The following is a 20,263-nucleotide window of genomic DNA, read 5'->3' on the forward strand; positions in this document are numbered from 1 at the left end:
TTAAAATATCTATCAAACTTATTAGTAACAAAATAAAACACTTCTAGGCTGGCCTCTAGGATGGATTACTGCAACCCCCCTTAAAGGCTTGTTCAGCAAATTGTTCAAGACTCTCATACTGATCCAAAATGATGCAGCCCGAGTACTGTGTTAAACCAAAAGTAATTGTAATATCCCCAGTGGTAGCCTCGCTACACTGGCTTTATGTACTATTTAGAATGAAATTGAAAATCCTTCTCCACATAAAGAATTGAGTGATTAGGCACTGTAACACTCCCTCCAAAAAGAAAGACACGCTCTGTAAAATTGTTTCCTATTAAAATAAGACATGTAATTCATTTGTATTTGTATGGGGAATTTGTACCACCATTTGAAGACATTATAAGGGGTCATCAAGGATTTTGCCAATAGATGTTGAAGTGAGAGGCCATTGAAGTCGAAGAAATATGGTATCTTTGTGTTTAAAGATCTCTGTATTTGGGAAAGGAGTTGGTAGAAAGCAGTGGCAGGTGGGGCGTTTTTGACCTGGGCCTTAAGTAGGTATAGTGACCTAATCCACCTCTTAATAATGCCATCAGGTCACAAAATAATGTACAAATAAAAACACCCGCTATATAACTTATGGCTACGTTCACACTGCAGGGCATGTTACTACTAAAGACAACCTGGCACATATACGGACTATTGTCAGCAGTCTCCATGCCAAGCACTCTTCCCTGCCCGTGTGGAGCGCATATTGGGCTTTTGATGACGTGTAGATCGGATATGCACAGATGAGCTATGATACTGCAGATGCATCGCATACATGGCAGATTCACATCTACAAACGAAAGAGGCCAATGTGTGGTATTACAGAAGAGCATTTCATGTATTTGAGGATGAATACCATTATTACAAAGTCAACAAAAAAAAAAAACAGTTACTTTTATTACATCACCAAGAACTCAGAACCTCTTCCTGTCTGTGGAAGCTAACTGTTCCATTCATACATACAAGCTCAAAAAGTGCACAGAAAAATGTGTTTCTAGGTTTAAACACGCCACTAGCAACAGTGATGGTTGATCTAGCCCCATAAAGTCCAGTTTTTCTTGAAAAGTGCGCCTTGAAAGTGAAGTTTTTAACATCACCAAGAACTCAGAACCTCTAAACTACAATATAGCTACAATATAGCAGTTCACAATCAATATTTATCAATATAAAAACTTCAAATAAAATGCATCGTTCTCACCAGAAGAGCTAATGCAGAGCCTCCTTCCTGTCTGTGGAAGCTAACTGTTCCATTCATACATACAAGCTCAAAAAGTGCACAGAAAAATTTGTTTCTAGGTTGAAACACGCCACTAGCAACAGTGATGGTTGATCTAGCCCCATAAAGTCCAGTTTTTCTTGAAAAGTGCGCCTTGAAAGTGAAGTTTTAATCATGGTCTACCAACATCCTCCATCAAATCAAGCTTTGATTCACGTAGAGCTCAACCAATCAGAAGCTAAATGTAGCTGAACCAATTAGAGGACGGAGGAACTCATTCATCATCAGGCCTACTAGAAGGCGGTGAGAGGCAAATTTAAAATCTGATTATCTGAAAGAAGAACTAGGGATTTCAACAGTGTGTGTGAGGTCGACGCCTGTACTTGAGATTGTGAGGGCGCTCGACGAAATATTTGCATGGCACATCGAAACTGAGGACTGATTGGACAAAAAAGATAAATAACCCGTAAACGAATGGAAGCCATGCAGCCAAGACACACGCTATGAGCGAAACTGAGCGTGACTTATCTCGTAATTATGACTCCCACTAGAGTACTAGGCAGAACACACACCGCTGTAATATGATTGGCTGCTGTATCCAGGCAGTACAGGCCTACTCCATCCAAGCAGGAAGGGCAGTGTCATGTGAGGAGCAGAATTTGGACCCAGAAGAAGACAGGACACGGAAGTGAAAAAGTAAAAGTCCATCTTTATACACAAAAATGGTACCAAGTAACAACAGTGAACAGGGCTGGATGCAAAGGGTATAGAAAAAAGCTTGACGTTCGGACGTGTCACTGAGCCACTCGAGCTTAAATACTTACAGATACCAGGCCGTGCCCAATCCTATATGAAAAAATATAGGTGACAGCAAAGGACCATATAACTGACAACATCAAGGGGCCAACCCAAAACACAACAGACAGACTTCACAGATTAAATGATGACCATTCCAAATATTTAGCACATTCATACTAAAAAAAAAAAAAAAAAAAAGAAAGAAAGAAAAAAAAAGAAATCTCCCATAAACAACCAAGTTTGTTAGGTTAAGTCCAGGTTCAGGCTAACGAAGGCACAGGCACAGGATTTCCTCCTTTGGCAAAAAAAAAAAAAAGGAACATGTCTTTATGTAACCATACATATAAAAAATAAGGGGGATATATGCATATAATATACATGTATATGTATATTATATGTATATACATATATATACATATAATATACATATATACATATATATATATATATATATATATATATATATATATATACATATATATATATATATATATATATATATATATATATATATATATACATATATATATATCCCCAGTGCAGTAAAAGTTTTCATTTGGAATTTTTATCTATTTTCATTAAGTTAAGAAAGAGTGGCAAGTTTCGAAAAGGAAAAAGAAGTGGAGGGAGAAACAAATGTTTTGTTTCACTAGAGCTAAATTGTAATTTATACCTCCATTTTTAGATACACTGTTATTTTGGGATTTGTTGGAACAACATGTTTTTACTTCTCTTCATTAAATGCAAACAAATGTTAATGTTAAGGTAATTGTGACACATACTGGAATCTAAGAATTGCATTTGGTCAAAAGTGATTACTGATGCATTTAAAATGAAATAAACTGTGGATTTTCAGTGAAAACAAAATAATTCCAGTTTATGAGCAACAGCTTACATACTTTATGCATTTGTCACCCCTCCTCATTCGTGATTAAAGTTAAGAGATTGTTTGAAGAGACTGACCACACAGCACATCACGAGTGAGTCAGTTACAAAACTAAACCACAAAAAGTTATTGTCCTAAATCTGGATTTCCAACTTTAATGGTGACCTATTTATTTTGAACTAAATGAATTTCAGGCGGCGGCACGGTGGTCGACTGGTTAGCACGTCCGCCTCACAGTTCAGAGGTCGTGGGTTCGATCCCGGCTCCGGCCTCCCTGTGTGGAGTTTGCATGTTCTCCCCGTGCCTGCGTGGGTTTTCTCCGGGCACTCCGGTTTCCTCCCACATTCCAAAAACATGCACGGTAAGTTGATTGGATACTCTAAATTGCCCCTAGGTGTGATTGTGAGTGCGGTTGTTTGTCTCTGTGTGCCCTGCGATTGGCTGGCAACCAGTTCAGGGTGTCCCCCGCCTACTGCCCAAAGACAGCTGGGATAGGCTCCAGCACGCCCCGCGACCCTTGTGAGGAGAAGCGGTACAGATAATGGATGGATGGATGAATTTCAGGCCAATCGATGTTGCTTTTACAGAGTCTGACAAACAAGTCAAGAAAGGCAGCAACGTTCTGAAATGAAACACGTTTGGTTGCAGTGACTGGATTGTGCTAAGTAATAAAACTGTCAAATACATCCATTTCTTTATCAAAACCCTCCACATTGTGCTCCGCGGTGTATGTGGCCCATTTATTGAGCCTGCTGTATAGAGGTAGTCCATTCTTTTCCCTGTAAAGGTAGACACCAGTCACTCTGTTCCACTCTGTGCTGGAGATGGGACTGGCTGCAGCCTGGTGTTCGACGACATGCTCCTTCTCATCTTTCTCCAAAGCCACGAAACCAAAGAAGCTCTGAACATACTTTGCCGCCATGAGTTGGGCGTGGACAGCGGCTGTACGACGAAAGAGGGTCTTTTCATTGACGCGATACTTGGACCAGTATTCTTCCTGCTGGTAGCCAAGAGGCGAGGAGCAATGTCTTGTGCACATAACCATGAACACCATCAGAGAAGTCCCGGCAACCACCAGCCAGCCTATCAGCTGAAAACAACAATACAATAATTAAGTCAGACAATTGTTAGGTGTGGTATTTTTGCACGTTTATACTTTGAGTTATGCCAGTCTACACTTGTGTCATCCTGGCTCATAAATTGCTGATGAATAATGCATTTGTTCTTACTTCAGAGACTTTTTTTGTTTGTTTTTATTAACCAAATATTTCTTGAAGGCTTTTTCAAATCAATATTGGTGGGAAAATTAGATGGCTCTGGTAAAACGTTCCACTACCTGTGACTCATATTTCAGACGTCGGTCAATTTCTGCCCAAAATCCTTCCAGCTCTGTTGGAACACTTTCCTTGCAAGGGAATATTGCCATGACCTCCGAATTATAACCGGGAGGGAAGCCCTTCACGGTGCTGGGATCAGTAAACTCACTTAGGGCACATGTGTATGCCAGACCCTGAAGCAGGGATAAAACAGTCCACGTAAGAGGTGCCACCACGGCTCGACCAACCACACTTCCCAATACTGCAAATGCTGCTGCTGTTGACAGTTTGCGGAACCTCCTGAGGCGACACTCCGATACTAGGTCCCAGGTTCTCTTGTTCAACATTACTCCAACGATGAAAAATGCCAACGCTGGAGCACCAATGGCAGCTATGCCATAGTAGTAATTTCTCCCAGGGGAACATGGACAATCAAAAGCAAAAACATTGTACGCTGTCTGGCTCGCCACAGTGCCCAGAGCAATCAAACCATTAAAGACCATCACATCTTTACTCTTGAAGAAGAGAGACGCAAATTGAAAGTTCTCCCTGACAAGGGCATAAGCGGCCATGTTTGGGATGTTCGGGTAAGATCACTGAAGCTGAGCTGAAGTCATGTCAAGCTAAAAAGAGGAAAAAAGGGAGGAAAAAAAAGATAAAGTCATTAAAAGTTTAATGTGTTAAATGTACTTCTAAAATCACATGATCTAATCCATCATTTTGAAGTGTGAATTACATTCACATGCACAGATGTTGGGAACCATATGATTAAAAAAGTGAACAATCAAAGTCATGCTAACTTACAGCCTTCCAGTGTCCTCAGGCAAAACATGTGACTGAATTTGTATAATCCATTTAGCGATGCCTTCTGTAAAGCTGGGTATCTAAACAAAAAAAAAGAATGAAAAAAAGACTGGCCAAAATGTACTTTTTCAAATGAAACGAGAAGTCTTCCTTCTCATTCTGAGCTCAACTTTGAGTTTGTGTGAGCTTTGTGGGCACCAGCGATGACTCACAGCGAGGACCTGCCCTCTGGTTTCCTCCCCAGTGGAAAAAAAAAAACTAGGTCTACAAGTGAAAACATGTGCAAACACAGCCAAGTCAGGAACTGGAAAAGCTTGCTCAATGAATGCATCCGTTAGCATAAAGAGTAAAATATGATTATTTATAAATTATGAAATATATGCTCTGTAATCCAAGTACAATAAATTATAACTGATGTAGTTTTAGGGGGAAATGATCAATGAGTTATATATTGTTCATATATGAGATACAGTACAGTATATACTGTCTATACTTACATGTATGCATATTAGAGGGCTGTGAATCAAGTCCCGCTGCAGACAAATTTAAAAATGGCGACCAGTCATTGGAGAGATGCTAGTCTGCTTCTCATGCTGTTTGGAACTGTCCCCACCCCCCAGCTCAAAAGGCGCAACACTCTTTGGTGCCCCATTCACTCTGACATATCACCTTACATGCTTGCATGTGTCTGATCTGGTTCTCTGTGTGGCGTGCAATACAAAAGCTATATAGAAGAGTATCAGTTGAATTTCCCCTTGAGGGATAACAAAGACAAAGAGTATGTAAATACAATTTTTAAAAAATCGTCTCCTACCTCAAATGTATGAATATGGTCACATCTGACAGTCATTGAGTTTTCATTAATGTGCCTTTCTACTATCACAATGGGAAAACAATACATGACACATTTGACACGTTATATGCTATGTTTTGGGCTCAATCCAAAACTTTTTTAGATTATGTATTTGGTTTTAAAGAAAATGTATTCAAAACATTTAAATTATGTAATTATGTGCTGTCAGAGAAATAAACCATATCCTTTGAATTAAGTTTCAAATATCTCTTTGCATGTTTCCATGAGAACCTGTGGGTGGATCGCCCTCCTATGCAAAATTTTAAGACTACACCTTCACCTATTCAAAGCATCTGTGCTGTCTGACTTGCCCCTCTGACAATAAAATAGAATACCCTTTATTAAAGTGGAAATCAACCCCAAATGTTGTTGTTTTTTGTTTTTTTTACAAGAATATGTTCTATGCGGGCCTACTAGTCGAAACATGACATTCTGATTAATATTGTGTTTGTGGAATATGAGTTAAGCAGCAAAATCCACCCGTGTTTAGTCATCTCAGGGGGCGGCCATTTTGTCACTTCTGTCGACTGAAAATGACATCATAGTTACTCAGGGCTGAGGTTACAACCAATCATGGCTCCGCTTCAGAATACAGATGTGATGTGATTGGTCGTTATCCAAACCCTGAGCAACTGTGATGTCATTTTCAATCAACAGATTAACTCATATTCCACAAACGCAATATTAATCAGAATGCCATGTTTAGACTAGTGAAGGCGCATTGAACATATTATTGCTAAGAATTTTTGGGGGTTCACTTCCCTTTAATACCACAATCTGTAAATTCCTTTGTAGCAACAAGTGGATAGACGCGGCACACAAGAATTGTAATATCAAATCAAATTTAAAATGAGTTATTTGTCACCACTTTTCCAGGGTCTGGAAGAAGATCCAAACTGTCACTCTCAAGCAGAGAAGAAATTGTTAGGATTTTCAGGAACAACACAGAAACCACAAGGTCTCAAACCGGTCATTAACTGGAAACTGCTGGAGGATCAGTAAAACAAGTTTTACATCAATCTGGAGTGAGAGCCAAATACCTTTTGAACAAAAGGTTTTATGGTCAAATGAGACAAAGATTGAGTTATATGTCTGGATGTGTCAAGGTGAAGCTTTTCAAACCTACGAACACGACCAAATGTCCAGCATGGTGGGGCCATTACAGGGGTGTGGAATTCCAGTCCCCTAGGGCCGGTGTCCTGCCTGTTTTCCAGCTCTCCCTGCTACAACACATCTGATTCAAATCATCATATAATCAGTAGGGGTGTAACGGTACACGTGGGTGTATTAATAGGTTTCGATATGGCATGTTCGGTTCAGTCCACTTGCGTTCAGTTCCGTCCACTTATTAGCGCGAGCTTACGCACGGGCGCTATTGACTGTTGCATGCGGGAGAGGAGGGCGGCGGCACTAAAGAGGAGCCAGGACGCCAGAAGCCGTGATAAATCATAAATGCATGGATAAATGGCATTATAATGGCATACGCAAACAAGTATGGGAGCATAACAAGGGAGCTCGAAGGTCCCCTGTACACTGCGGTCTCCTGTTTGGGAACATTCTGGCTTTCCTGTTAAAATCGCCGATGGGGAAAGTTATGTGGATAAGTCCCAAAGTTGTGTGCCGACATTGCTACATGAGATTGGCGGCTATGTTGCATGTCACACGTCTAACATAATAACGAACATCCGACTTTTAATGTTTCTTAGACGAGGAAGCAAGCAGTATTTTTAGCCAAAAACAAAATACAACAGCAGCTTTGTTCTTCGTTCTCCACTGCTTCTCTCGCTAGCCGTACGATGCATTCATGAACCTCGGAAACATCAGAACTCAGCAAAACACAAATCCGACCACAACACAGATAACCCAATTCCTTACAATGTGTTGCTGAACATTCAAAGATTTTAATGCCTAAAAAGTGTAAATAATTTCATAAAGACTTTAAAGTTACTATATTTCATTATAAAAAGAGTTTTAATATAGTTAGCAATAATTGTAACTGTTATTGTATGTATTTTTTTTTCATCACAAAAAGTGTATATGTACTGTAATGACAACTTGTCTTTTACTTGAATATTTAGATGTGTCATAGGCTGTTGCTGCTGAGTGTTTAAAGATTTCAGTGTCTTAATAATTTACAAAATTTAGAGATCTTTATTGTTAGTGTATTTTTTATTCTGGTGAACGATCCTGATCATTTGAATCAAGTGGATTGCAGTAGGGTGACATAAAACATGCAGGATACCGGCCCTTGGGGACTGGAATTGCACACCCCTGGGCTATCATCATACTCTCAAGATGGAGGACTTGAAGTCAACATGTAGACGTCTGAAACTTTATCATTATTGGGAAATCCAATAGCATAATCATCCTTAAAGAGTAAGTCAACCCGAATAACTTTTTCCACTCATATGTTCTATGCAGGCCCACTAATTGAAACAAGACATTCTGATAAATATTGCGTTTGTGGAATAAGAGTTAATCCACCTATTTTTAGCCATCTCTGGGAGCAGCCATTTTGTCACTTCTGTCGACTGAAAATGACATCACAGATGCTCCGGGCTCAGATAGCGACCAATCGTGGCTCATCTTAAAAAGAAACAGCTGAGCTGATAAAATGGCCGCCCCTTGAGATGGCTAAAAACGGGTGGATTTTGCTGCTTAACTCATATTCTGCAAGGCCAATATTAATCAGAATGCCGTATTTCAACTCGAGGGCCTGCATAGAACATATTCTTGAAAAAAAAAAAGATGCTTGGGTTGACTTCCGCTTTAAATGTGATTATGGAATGAAAACAGCATTTTGAGATTAGGCTTCCAGAATGACCTTCATAAAGAAATGTACAATAGCACTAGCAACTAATTATTCATCCAAAACATCCAAGAAGACCCTTACTATCACACAAATCTAATCAATTTAACAGTCTTAAACAGACGTCACCAACCTTTTTGAAACTGGGAGCTACTTCTTGGGTACTGAATAATGTGACAGGCTACCAGTTTGAAACACACATTTGAAATGAACAAAAACTATCAAATTAATTATCAGCAATGATTAACACGGTTGCAATTAGTAAATATCAGTATGCAACATTTTATTTCTATAAAATGCTTACATTTTCAAATGATCACTTCAAAAACATTCCTAAGAAATCACAACGTTCCATCACTGGTGAGCTATTTTTAGAACAGGCCCGCAGGCTACTCATGTGGTCCTACCTGGTGCTCGCGGGCACCACGTTGGTGACCCTACGATATGAAGTTATTGATGACGCCATCATGGTAAACATAACCACCAAGCATTTACCCACAAGAAGACGTCACAATAGTAGATTTCTCCTTTCTTCCTGGCAGGTAACACACATCCTGGGTCTGTAGGCAGCTTTAGTTACATCCAGTTCAGGTTTACTGAAGTACCATTTTTGGAGTAAGTTGTCAACTTGCTCTTGCTTTGTTATACCATGAAGTCTCTCCTCCTCTTCCTCTTCCGAGTCCTCTGTGAAGTGTTTCATGAATTGAGCATGTGGGGGACAAATTTCAACATCCTGCCTCATGTCTTCGAAGAACTGCACAACACATGTCCGGGCAAAGTTTCGCGCATGGAGGACACAAGTGTCATCAAAGAGCTTCTGCTCCACATCAAGGTAGTTGCTCCAGTAGCGTGTCTGCAGGAAGGTCGCATGGTCGTCAAAACAAGGCTTGAGGAATCGTCCTAGTGCTCCCAGTACAATTAGGAAAAGGAGGACGGACCAACCAACTGCCTTGACAGGAATAGAGTATTAGTCATCATCAGAAAGAAATTTAATTTAACGAGGAATAAACCCAAAAAATGTCTTTACAATATTATGTTCTGTGCAGCCCCACTAGTCTAAACACGGCATACTGAATAACATTGCGTTTAGGGAATATACGTTAAGCAGTAAAATCCACCCGTTTTTGTCCATGTCAGGGGGCAACCATTTCGCCACTTGCTGTCGACTGAAAATGACATCAGAGTTGCTCAGGGCTCAGGTAACGACCAATCATGGCTCAGCTTCAGAAAACGTGAGCCGTGATTGGTCATTACCTGAGCCGTGAGCAACTGTGACGTCAATTTCAATTGACAGAAGTGACAAAATGGCCGCACCCTGAGATGTCTAAAAACGGGTGGATTTTGCTGCTCAACTCATATTCCACAAACGCAATATTAATCAGAATGCCATGTTTAGACTCGTGAAGGCGCATAGAACATATTACTGCAATGAATTTTTGGGGATTGACCCCCTCTTTAAGCATTTCCATTGAAAAGGTCAGACGGCAAAGCAGTTTCTGCTTCAAGGACGCCAACTGATTGAAAAATAAACTGTCATTACATGTTTGCTGTATAATGTCTTCAGTAATTCAGTGCTTGTACTTTTCAATGTTGAAATGGCATCAAATGTTCTTACTTTTCAAAGATGAAAAAAAGCTCTTGAAAAAAGAGGCTGTTATTTTCTCTTCTTTCCGTTTAAATTAATTTCCGTTAATCGTAAGTAATGATAATGTAAGTCAGCAATTTGAATAAAAAGAACAAACACTTTATCAAAATACAGGAGAAAAACATGCAAACTCTACATAGAAATGTCTTAGCCCAGATGCTAACCCAGAACCCAGACATACTCAGCACCATGCTGCCGTCAATGAAACAAATTCTTTGGAACTTTGGCTATGTGACAACATTTCACAGATTTCACAATTTTGGAGCTGAATATACTGCGGGTGTTCAGGTATGCTGTCGATTACTTGTGAATAGCAGCGGACATAACGAGACACTGCTTTGTGGAAAGAGCTATTCCTGAAGATGACGTCCTCCTTGCAGGGCACTTTGGCCATTATTTTGATCACATCCAGTCCAGTGTTGTTGGGCATACCTGAGGGCATTATACAAACATGATGTGTCACATACAAGAGAAAAGAACACAAATTTCACACGTGTGTACTGTGTATACTGGACAAATGGTTCTGTACAGACTATTACCTGAGAAGAGTACAGGATCGACACTCACACTGAAGGCACAGATGAATATTTTCCCATCCAGCAAGGTGACTAGGATCCACACCATTGGCGCCAGTAGGGCCCGCTGGATCATGGCTGAAAATAAATATCTGCAAAAAGAGAGGAATATTTGTCCCCTGTCTCATTCTGTCACTTGTCTCAGCAGTGAAATACAGTACATACAGACAAGACAAAAGCATTGGGTGTCCTCACGAGTGTGATTGCAGGCACAGAAAATGTATGAAAATATGAGATGGGCCCTCTTTGAATGGTCATTATTTTTTACTCCTCTGGTAAAATTGTGTGACAAATGGGCAGTCACTTTTGCTCAGGGTTCCTACATCTTAAAGCAAGTTAAATTCAAGACTTTTTAATTCCAAATTAAACACCAATTTCCTTATGTTCCCAATGCCCTATGTTGTCTAAAATAGCTTAAGTCCATAAATGATGTGAATCTGCTGAAATCACATCACTGTTCTGTTGGCTCTACTGTTGTGATTGCTTCGAGGTAACTTGAGTCACTCTGCAAATATATATTTTTAAGAATCTTAACTTATTTTGAGATTTAAGACTATTTACAATGGTAAAATCTTACTTATCACATGTTAACATTTTAACTTCCTGTTTCAACTAGCAGGCCTGCATAGAACATTTTCTTGGAAAAAAAAACCCATATGTTTGGGTTGACTTCCGTCTTTAAGACATTTTAATGCCAATATAGGCTGTTTTTTTAGATCCCTTTTAAGACTTTTTAAGGATCAGCAGAACCGTCCCTCAGAGCCAGTGGCATAGCTGGGCTGCATTCCACATGGGTTTTGATTTCAAAGGGGCCGGACATTGCACACTCAACTAGAAGGACAGAAAAAAGCCAAAACAGTAAGGAATAAGTAAGCCCTGATTAGACCGTGACAGAATTTCAATGGCCGCCTTGTTTTATTGCCATCCATTCCCACCCTTTCCCCAGACCCTATACATACAGGAAAATTAAATTCATAAATAAATGGCATACATGACCACATAATATAAATAACAACACGTAAATAATTGCGTTACCATTAAAAAACAAACTCCAACACCCCAAATTGTACTTAGCGCCCACTAAGATAAAAACCTAAACTAAACTGCCTATAACTCCCAGTAGGAATGTCATAACACACATGAAACACATACTAAGTGTAGATCTAGATAAGACCTACATTTCATAAATTGACAATTCCCAGCTAAATTCAACAGGATGTCTGCAATTCCCCCTTCAAACTAAAAGTTAGGTCAAAAAAGTCGCCTGTTTTCAAACATTTACGTATCTTCTCCGAGGGCGTTTGTCGTATCAGCTACAAACAAGGACACAAGAGAGAGTTTTGATTAAAAGTTGGTGAAAGAAAAATCTGAACGGTCCTAGTTTGGAATGGCTCGATCCCCCAGCACAATGCAGTGACCCAGTCTGCCGTTACACTCCGTGCTACCCGCTGCTGCAAGGCTCAACCGTGACATTACATAAAAAAAAAAAAATAAAACAATTGGTCACAAGAGGGCCCATGGGTTTACAAAATTCACCAACCCTACGACATCTACGCTACTGTTAACAGCTCTTAAAAGAATACTGTATTTCAGTTGCTGATGTACAGTATATAAAAAGTTGGACTTACTTCACCACAGAAGGATTTTTAGATCGTTTCCCAGTAGGTCTCATCCACTCATCCATCATGACACCTGTATGTCGATTGACCAGGACCCCCAGGAAGAAAAGGATAATGGGTGGAACGACCATCACCCCCAAAGAGTACAGTTTGTTGTACTGTGGAAGGCACGGACAGTTGAAGTCGAAGCTGGTGTAAAGCTTGACACTGACCAAGGCGAGGACGATGCAAATCCCATTGGAGATTGATTCAGAGTTCGACTGGAAATACTGCAAAATTAATTTCAGACGCTCCATCCTTTCAAGAGTAGCTAAATTCAAACAACAAGCAATTGATGAGACTAGCACTTGGAGTACAACTATGTCTGATTATTCTTAAATAAACTTGACATGTGCTAATTTCCTAAACCTAAAGGCAAAACAGGGGGTTCCATTCACTGCGCTGACATACTCGGTCATGAAGTCCTTTCTGCAGTGTGCCAGGGAGGATGTATGCATGATAAATCACCTGACACCTGAACAGTGTGACCACACCCTGGCCCTTTTGCATTCCTATAAAAGCTCACAAAGACAGACGTCGACGACACAGTCTACACACCCCAGTTCAAATGTGGTATAAAACAATGAGACAAATTCAAAGCTTCTTTAGTCATTGATGTGACCTAAAACATGTACAACTCAATTGATTTATTCTTTAAAAAAATCATTTCAAGAGAGGAAGTCAAAATAACAGATAGTGTGCACACCCTCCAAACGCATTTGAACTCATTTTGAATGGGAGTCAGCACTACAGGGTGGCACGGGAGTGGACTTTCACTCCTGGCCCATCCCACTCCCACAGAAAAAAAATCCCTAAACTCGCATTTATTTAACTATATCTTTATTGAATTTGTCAAAGTTAGAATACAAAACAAAGCAACCAAAGTGGCACAAGTTACAGCATGTTTACATTCAATTTAGGTCCATATTACAAATAAATACACAAAAGCAGATAAAGAACCAATATATTCAGTCAACCCTTGACATACACAAATATACAGTACATCACTACAGCAGTGCCAACAAACCAGTAAATACAAACAAAATAAAAACAAAAACATGCACCTAATAAAAAATACATAGTCGTGAGTATTCAAATCTTATAGTACAATCCAGTGGGTAAAGGGTGAAACAACAGAGTCATGCATGTCTCATAATAGCTCTATTCCGCTGTGGAGTCATTAAACAAATGAGACAAGTCATAGTTCTTAACATATTCAATGAACCGTCCCCATACGGCTTGAATTGTGTCCTGCTTATTTTTAAGAATATAAGAGATTTCTTTCCAATGGTAAACAATAAGATAATTCCCTAAACCACATTCCGATGCATGGCTTGCCCATACTTTAAGTTATTTCCCTCTTAGCCCGCAAGAGGCTTCAAAAATATTTTTTCATGGCGTTTCAAATTTCACACATGCAGCCCAATGCAGTGGAAAAGGGATATCTTATGCACACCACAACGATTGCAAGTGTCGGGAATATTACATTTGTTCAATTTTTGGGGAGTTATGTAAACCCTCATCAACCAATTGTATGGTAGAAGTCTCAAATGAGTATTACTTGTTCCTGTCTGAGCTGATTTAAATGCAATATTCCACTGTTGGTAAGTTAATTTCACCTGCAAATCCGAATTCCATGCCTTGATCTTGGAATTAGAAGACTCAACCAAGGAGACTTTTAGAAAATCATAAAATTCTGAGATAATGCCCTTTCTAAAAAGAGTCTTTGTCATAATTTCCACAATCCTAGTAGGGCACCTAACCCTAACCCTAACCCAAGACATATATTGATTGTGATTTGCTCTAATAAAACTCCTTAACTGAAGGTACTTGAAAATTCTTCACGAGGAATATTATTTCCTCACAAACTCCTCGAATGTCAGAATATTCCCATTATAACCATAAATGTCTTTTATTTGTTTTGCCCCATTATCTGCCCATACTGTAAATGTTTTTCCTGGGCTAAATAAACTATTACCCCAGTTTAGGTTGAAATGCGATGAGAGGCATCTTTAAAGTACTTCCTGAATTGTTTTGTACAAATTATGTTTTGTACAAAAGGATTGGGGCAAGACCTTTTCGGTTTTTTAGGCTCATCTGAGTATAAATAAGCAGGGAGCGGGAGCTTGAAGGATTTTGACTCAATGCCCCGTCATGGCAGGGATCCCCTCCGCAGTAAAATAAAAGATGAGTGTCCTCAGCTGAACAGACCAGTAGTACCACAGAATATTAGGGCACTGTAAACCACCTGTGTCATAGGGAAAATATAAAAGGGATGGACGAAGCCTAAGTCTCTTATTTTTCCATATGAAATCATGGAATAGCTTTTCAATTTGGAAGGTGGCAAGGGGATACTTAGGAGGATTAAGAAGTACATTCATTTTAAGTATGTTGATTCTACCTTTATAGAGAGACTGGAAAGCGTGACCATCTTACAAGAATCTTAGAAATTTGTGTAAGTGCTGGGTTGCAATGAACATTCACAATGTTTTCTAGTAGCGCGTCCGCCTCACACTTCAGAGGTCGTGGGTTCGATCCCGGCCCCGGCCTACCTGTGTGGAGTTTGCATGTTCTCCCCGTGCCTGCGTGGGTTTTCTCCGGGTATTCCGATTTCCTCCCACTTTCCAAAAACATGCATGGTAAGTTGATTGGACTTTCTAAATTGCCCCTAGGTGTGATTGTGAATGCGGATGTTTGTCACTGAGAGCCCTGCGATTGGCTGGCAATTCAGGGTGTCCCCTGCCTACTGCCCGAACACGGCTGGGATAGGCTCCAGCACGCCCCGCGACCATTGTGAGTTTAAGCGGTATCGATAATGGATGGATGTTTTCTAGTTTAGAGGTAACTTAAAAAGCCATGTAAGTAAAGGGATCCACAATTCCAAAGTGCTGAGCAGAATTTGGGATGATTTCACATGATTAATTTTATAGCCCAAAATGTTATCAAATGACTTGATCAAATTTAGAAGGGAAGGAGTAGATTTGTCCAATTTTCTGAGAAATAAAATAGCATCTGCATAAACAACTATCCGATGGTCAGTTTCTCCTATCCTAATACCTGGAATTATGTCATGGTCTCTCAAAGTGATCGCAAATGGTTCAATGGAGAGAATGAATAGTGAAGGGGATAGAGGGCATTCCTGTCTGCATCCTCTATAAATCTGTATTGGTAACGAAATATTGTTGTTGGTAATAATTTCTGCATAAGGCTCATTGTACAAAAATGCACCCAAATTTACAAAAAAATTACAAAGGCCCTCCCCAAGCCCTCAAAATTACAAAAGCCCTCCCCCAAGGCCGAAGTTGCATTTTTATTCATTTCTTGAAGGTTGTCTTTCCCTTTCTCCTCATGGACTTTTACTATTTCGTACAACTTTTTTTCCCCCTACTGGATCAACCCGCTCCTGTGAACTTTATATCCTGTACCGTCCCAATCATGTGATTAAAGGTAATCACATTTAATCCTATACCACCCCCAAAAAATATCAGCCTCTAGTCAGCACACATCTGCCACCACCTCTGGTTTAGACTAAATTTCAGACGTTCTTGAAGGCTTTTCCCAAAGCTTTTGTGCTCACAGTGATCACTATTTTGAACTGTTTTGAAATTCTTGCCAGTGTCTTTAAAGCTCCAGTTTGAGCAGAGGTAAAATACTCCAAAAACATAATGCTGTCAGCACTATGCTTGAATGTTGGTAGTATGGTGTTCTTTTGGTGAGGAGCAGTGTTGTTTGAGCCAAACATACCATTTGGAATAATCCATCCAACCATTATCTGACTCGCTTATCCTCACTAGGGTCACAGGCATGCTGGAAGCGCATCACAGTTGTCTTTAGACGGCAGGCGCCAGGCAGTGTACAATAGTTGTAAAAAAGCTAGTAGAAATGTTTAAAAAACAACTAAAGACTTATTTGTATACTTTTGCATTTAGTTCCACTATTTGTTGGCCCCTTTACTGCCGCTTCTATTCTTTTCTCTGCCCCCTTTTCCCAGGCTTGGGAATTAAGTGATGATGACCAAATTGGAGGTTGCTCTTTTGATCCCACAGCAACTGACCCCTACAAGATCGGAGGTTGACCACATCCTCGGAGGTGCTGCTATGGATATATATCTACATTGACCAACTGGGCAGGGACCCACTTCACTGAAGTCGTCTTCCTGCAGCACTTCATTTGATTGACTTTCACATTACTTTAACTGACATTGTATAGTATAGTGTTAAATGTTGCCCACTATGCATCCATTGCTGCCTGATCATCCTGGAAGGGGGATTCCCCCATCTGTGGTCCCTTCTCAAGGTTTCTCATTTTTCCTCACGTTTTTTTTTTTTTTGTTTTTCCTTGCCCTTCTGGGGGTTAAGATTAGGGGTGTAACGGTACACTCAGGTGTATTAATACGTTTCGGTATGGCATGTTCGGTTCGGTCCACTTATTAGCGCGAGCGTACGCACGGACGCTGACTGTTTGCATGCGGGAGATGAGAGTGGTGGCACAAGAGATAAGTGAAAAGAGCCAGAGCTCGAAGGTCCCCGCGTACAGTGCGGTCTCCTGTTTGGAAGCATTCTGGCTTTCCTGTTAAAATTGCAGATGGGGAAAGGTACGTGGAGGAGTCCCAAAGTTGTGTGCCGACATTGCTACATGAGATTGGCGGCTCTGTCGCAGATACTGTCCGATACGAGGGAGCAAAAACGTTCAACTTAAAGAGTGAGATTTTTCATATTGTAGCGTCTTCCAGGAACACGCCATCAGACGTAGTTTAATAATCACGTTTTTATTAATCCAAGTGCAACTGCTCGCGCTCTTCTTTCTCCGCTGCCCCACTCGCTTGCCGTACGGTGCATTCATGAACCTCGGAAACATCACAACTCAGCAATACATAAATACGACCACAACACAGATAACCCAATTCATTACAATATGCTGTTGAACATTCAAAGATTTCAATGCCTAAAAAGTATGTGCAATTTCATAAAAACGTTTTAAAGTTACTGTATTTTTTCATTATAAAAAGAGTTCTAATATAGTTAGCAATAATTAACTGTTATTGTATGTATTTTTTTTTTTAATCACAAACTGTGTATACATGTACTGTAATGACAACTTTTGTTTAACTTGAATACTTAGGTCTGTCATAGGCTATTGCTGCTGAGTGTTTAAAGATTTCATTGTCTTCATAATTTATAAAATTAACTGATCTTTATTGTTAATGTATTTTTTATTCTGGTGTAATTTCTTGAGATTTTCTTGTGATAAAGGGCTATAGCAATAAATGACTTGACTAGTCACCAGTCGATTGCAGGGCACGTATAGTCTTATTTAGAAATCTTTTGTCGGTCTCGAGTCCATAAGCCCAATTAGCAATTTACAAAACAACTACTTACTCAAAGCGTGTTCGTTTGATCTCACACAAGTCAATTGAATTTTCACGTCAGTTTTCTTTTCCATCTCTGAAGTTCAGGAATCATCAGATCTGGGCAGCTTTTCCATCCTCGCAAATGCTCTCATCCGAGACGGGCGAGGGGAGAAAAGAGCACGGTCTAACATGCAACCCTCACATTTATACTGTCTTCAAAATCTAAACAATGTGGGCTGGTCTCCTCCCTGGCTGGCCCTGCTTATGGGGCTGATCTTCACCAGCTGGTCCCGTGCTCAGATCAGGGCACGCTGACTCTGAGACTTTTAACTGATTATGCGATGTGTAATTCCCATTTTGGTTTTTGGTTAACCTGTTGGCTAATATAAAGCCATTCATATGGATTTAGATGCTTCATCTATCTGATAACCATTCACAGTCACACCTACGGACAATTTAGAGTTTTGGAATGTGGGAGGAAACTGGTGTAACCAGAGAAAACCCACGCGAGCATGTGGGCATGCGAACTCCACACTGGAACACCAGAGTCCAGATTTGAACCCAAGACCTCTGCACTGTGAGGTGGATGGACAAACCAGTGACCCCGTGCCACCAACCTAATAGCCAATAAATGTAATCTTTGATTTAAATTTTTTTTTTTTTTAAAAAAACACCTAAACAGGGCTCTTTTACCAGCACTGTAGCCCCCAATTTAGGGATGAACGTTTAATTTCCTTGCGCAGTAAATATTCACATTTCCTCTCATTTCACTACTTTTGGGCATTCATGGCCAAGTAGTAAATATCCTCGCCTGGGAGCGTATGGACCAGTCTTAATGTTTTTTGTTTTGTTTTGTGTTTGTTGGGGAAGAGCAAACCCCCGTTCTTTGTGGTAAATGTATGTTGGATCTTATGTTTTTTTCCCCGATACATCTCAACGGGCATCAATCATACGTGTATTTTCGATACTTGCAGGCCGGCCCGGTTCCACTGTGCAGGCCAGCGGGCCAGCCAGCAACGAGTGAAAATCTGCATATAATTGATGCCATTTTAAAGTAATTGGGGAAAAAAGCAACAAAATGTATATACAGCATATATATATGAATGACATGGAGGACAAACATATTAAAAATAGATGTGGACTGTTTTGGTGAATCTGTTCATGTGAAAAATGTAATTCAAATAAGACTGCTTCATTTTTGGGGGGGACAATTTGTACAGTACTTCATTTTATTAATCTTACTTTTGTTTGTGTGGCTCCCGAGTCCTGAGATGTGCGCGACTAGTCGTTTAACCGTCTACGATTTATTAAACGTGAAGTATTTTACTAGTCGGTTAAACGCTGCATTAAGAATCACGCATCTTGTTCCTCACGCCTCTGCCTCTGTCAACAAGCTGAGCACCGAGTGAGAGAAAGTCTCCCCCACCCTGCCTGCACGCACAAATAGTAGGGGGCGGGGACACTAAGTTTGAGGAAGAAAAGTAAATTCTGAAGATGTCGAAGCTACCACGAAAAACAACGGCACCGTTTGGGAGTATTTTTGATGCAGCAGGTGACAACAAGGTCGTCTGTAGGCTTTGTATGCATAAACTCGCTTACAACCACTCTCCTGGAGCGACGAGAAACCACATCCAAAGTAAATCTCGATGTGAATCTGCAGGCAGACGAGCATGAGAGCGTTTGTTCCAGCCAGGCGCTGCGATGCTCACCGCACAGCAAAGATTACCCAACTCATTTGTAAAGTGACGCGATATGCTGCCGCTTTCTTTTGTTGAGGGCAGACGGTTCGAAAAATTAATGCTGTATATCGAGTCTTGAGTACGTGGTGCCAAGGCCAAGTCGCAAAACAATAACGCCCCACGAGAGTAACCATAACTAAATGAAAGAGGATCGAGATACTACCAGCGTTTGAGCGGGTCAGCTATGTGGCCAATGCCATAACTACAGACGGATGGTCGTCCATAGCCACCGAATCTTACATGACTATGACGTGTATAACATATGTGGACGAAGGACATCTCCGCAGCTGTGTGCGTCATTCGCTTTGGAGGAAAGACACACAGCTGAAAACCTGGCTTCTCTCCTGCGGAGTGTGATGGATAAGTGAACCTAGAAAATAATAAAGCCGTCGCCTGTGTGCATGATAATGCACCTAACATATGGCGAATGAGGCTGCTGGACCGGGAGTCGGTACCATTACTCATTACATTATACATAATAAATGCCATGCATTGCATTGGAAAATGTATTTCTCTTTAAATTGTTGACTTTTATTCAGTCAGTTGTTACATAAATAGAATTTAAATTAACTGTCCTTAATGTA

General features: G+C 40.3%; 2 protein-coding genes across 3 annotated transcripts; both read right to left on the minus strand.

Moving 5' to 3' along the window:
• Window positions 1–2,582: 2,582 nt before the first annotated feature.
• Window positions 2,583–5,256, minus strand: LOC147139415 (calcium homeostasis modulator protein 2-like). Of its 2 annotated transcripts, XM_086044392.1 has the most exons (4): window positions 5,221–5,256; window positions 5,051–5,130; window positions 4,267–4,869; window positions 2,583–4,020 (listed from the first exon to the last, which is right to left on the minus strand). In XM_086044392.1, the coding sequence occupies exons 3-4, from the start codon at window positions 4,816–4,818 to the stop codon at window positions 3,592–3,594; spliced, it is 981 nt and encodes a 326-aa protein (XP_085900518.1). In that variant the 5' UTR covers window positions 4,819–4,869; window positions 5,051–5,130; window positions 5,221–5,256; the 3' UTR covers window positions 2,583–3,591. The 2 variants fall into 2 exon arrangements, with proteins under 2 accessions (XP_085900518.1, XP_085900517.1); XM_086044391.1 differs by having other exon boundaries at window positions 5,051–5,243.
• Window positions 5,257–9,203: 3,947 nt separating this feature from the next.
• Window positions 9,204–12,847, minus strand: calhm3 (calcium homeostasis modulator 3). Its single transcript, XM_086045898.1, is given in 5 exon segments — window positions 9,204–9,238; window positions 9,241–9,661; window positions 10,662–10,789; window positions 10,897–11,024; window positions 12,561–12,847. Coding segments are annotated over 5 exon segments (999 nt in total).
• Between the last annotated feature and the right edge of the window lie 7,416 nt (window positions 12,848–20,263).

Source organism: Filicampus tigris, chromosome 11, assembly GCF_054856515.1.
Source record: "Filicampus tigris isolate MCC_2025a chromosome 11, RoL_Ftig_1.0, whole genome shotgun sequence".
NCBI lineage: Eukaryota > Metazoa > Chordata > Actinopteri > Syngnathiformes > Syngnathidae > Filicampus > Filicampus tigris.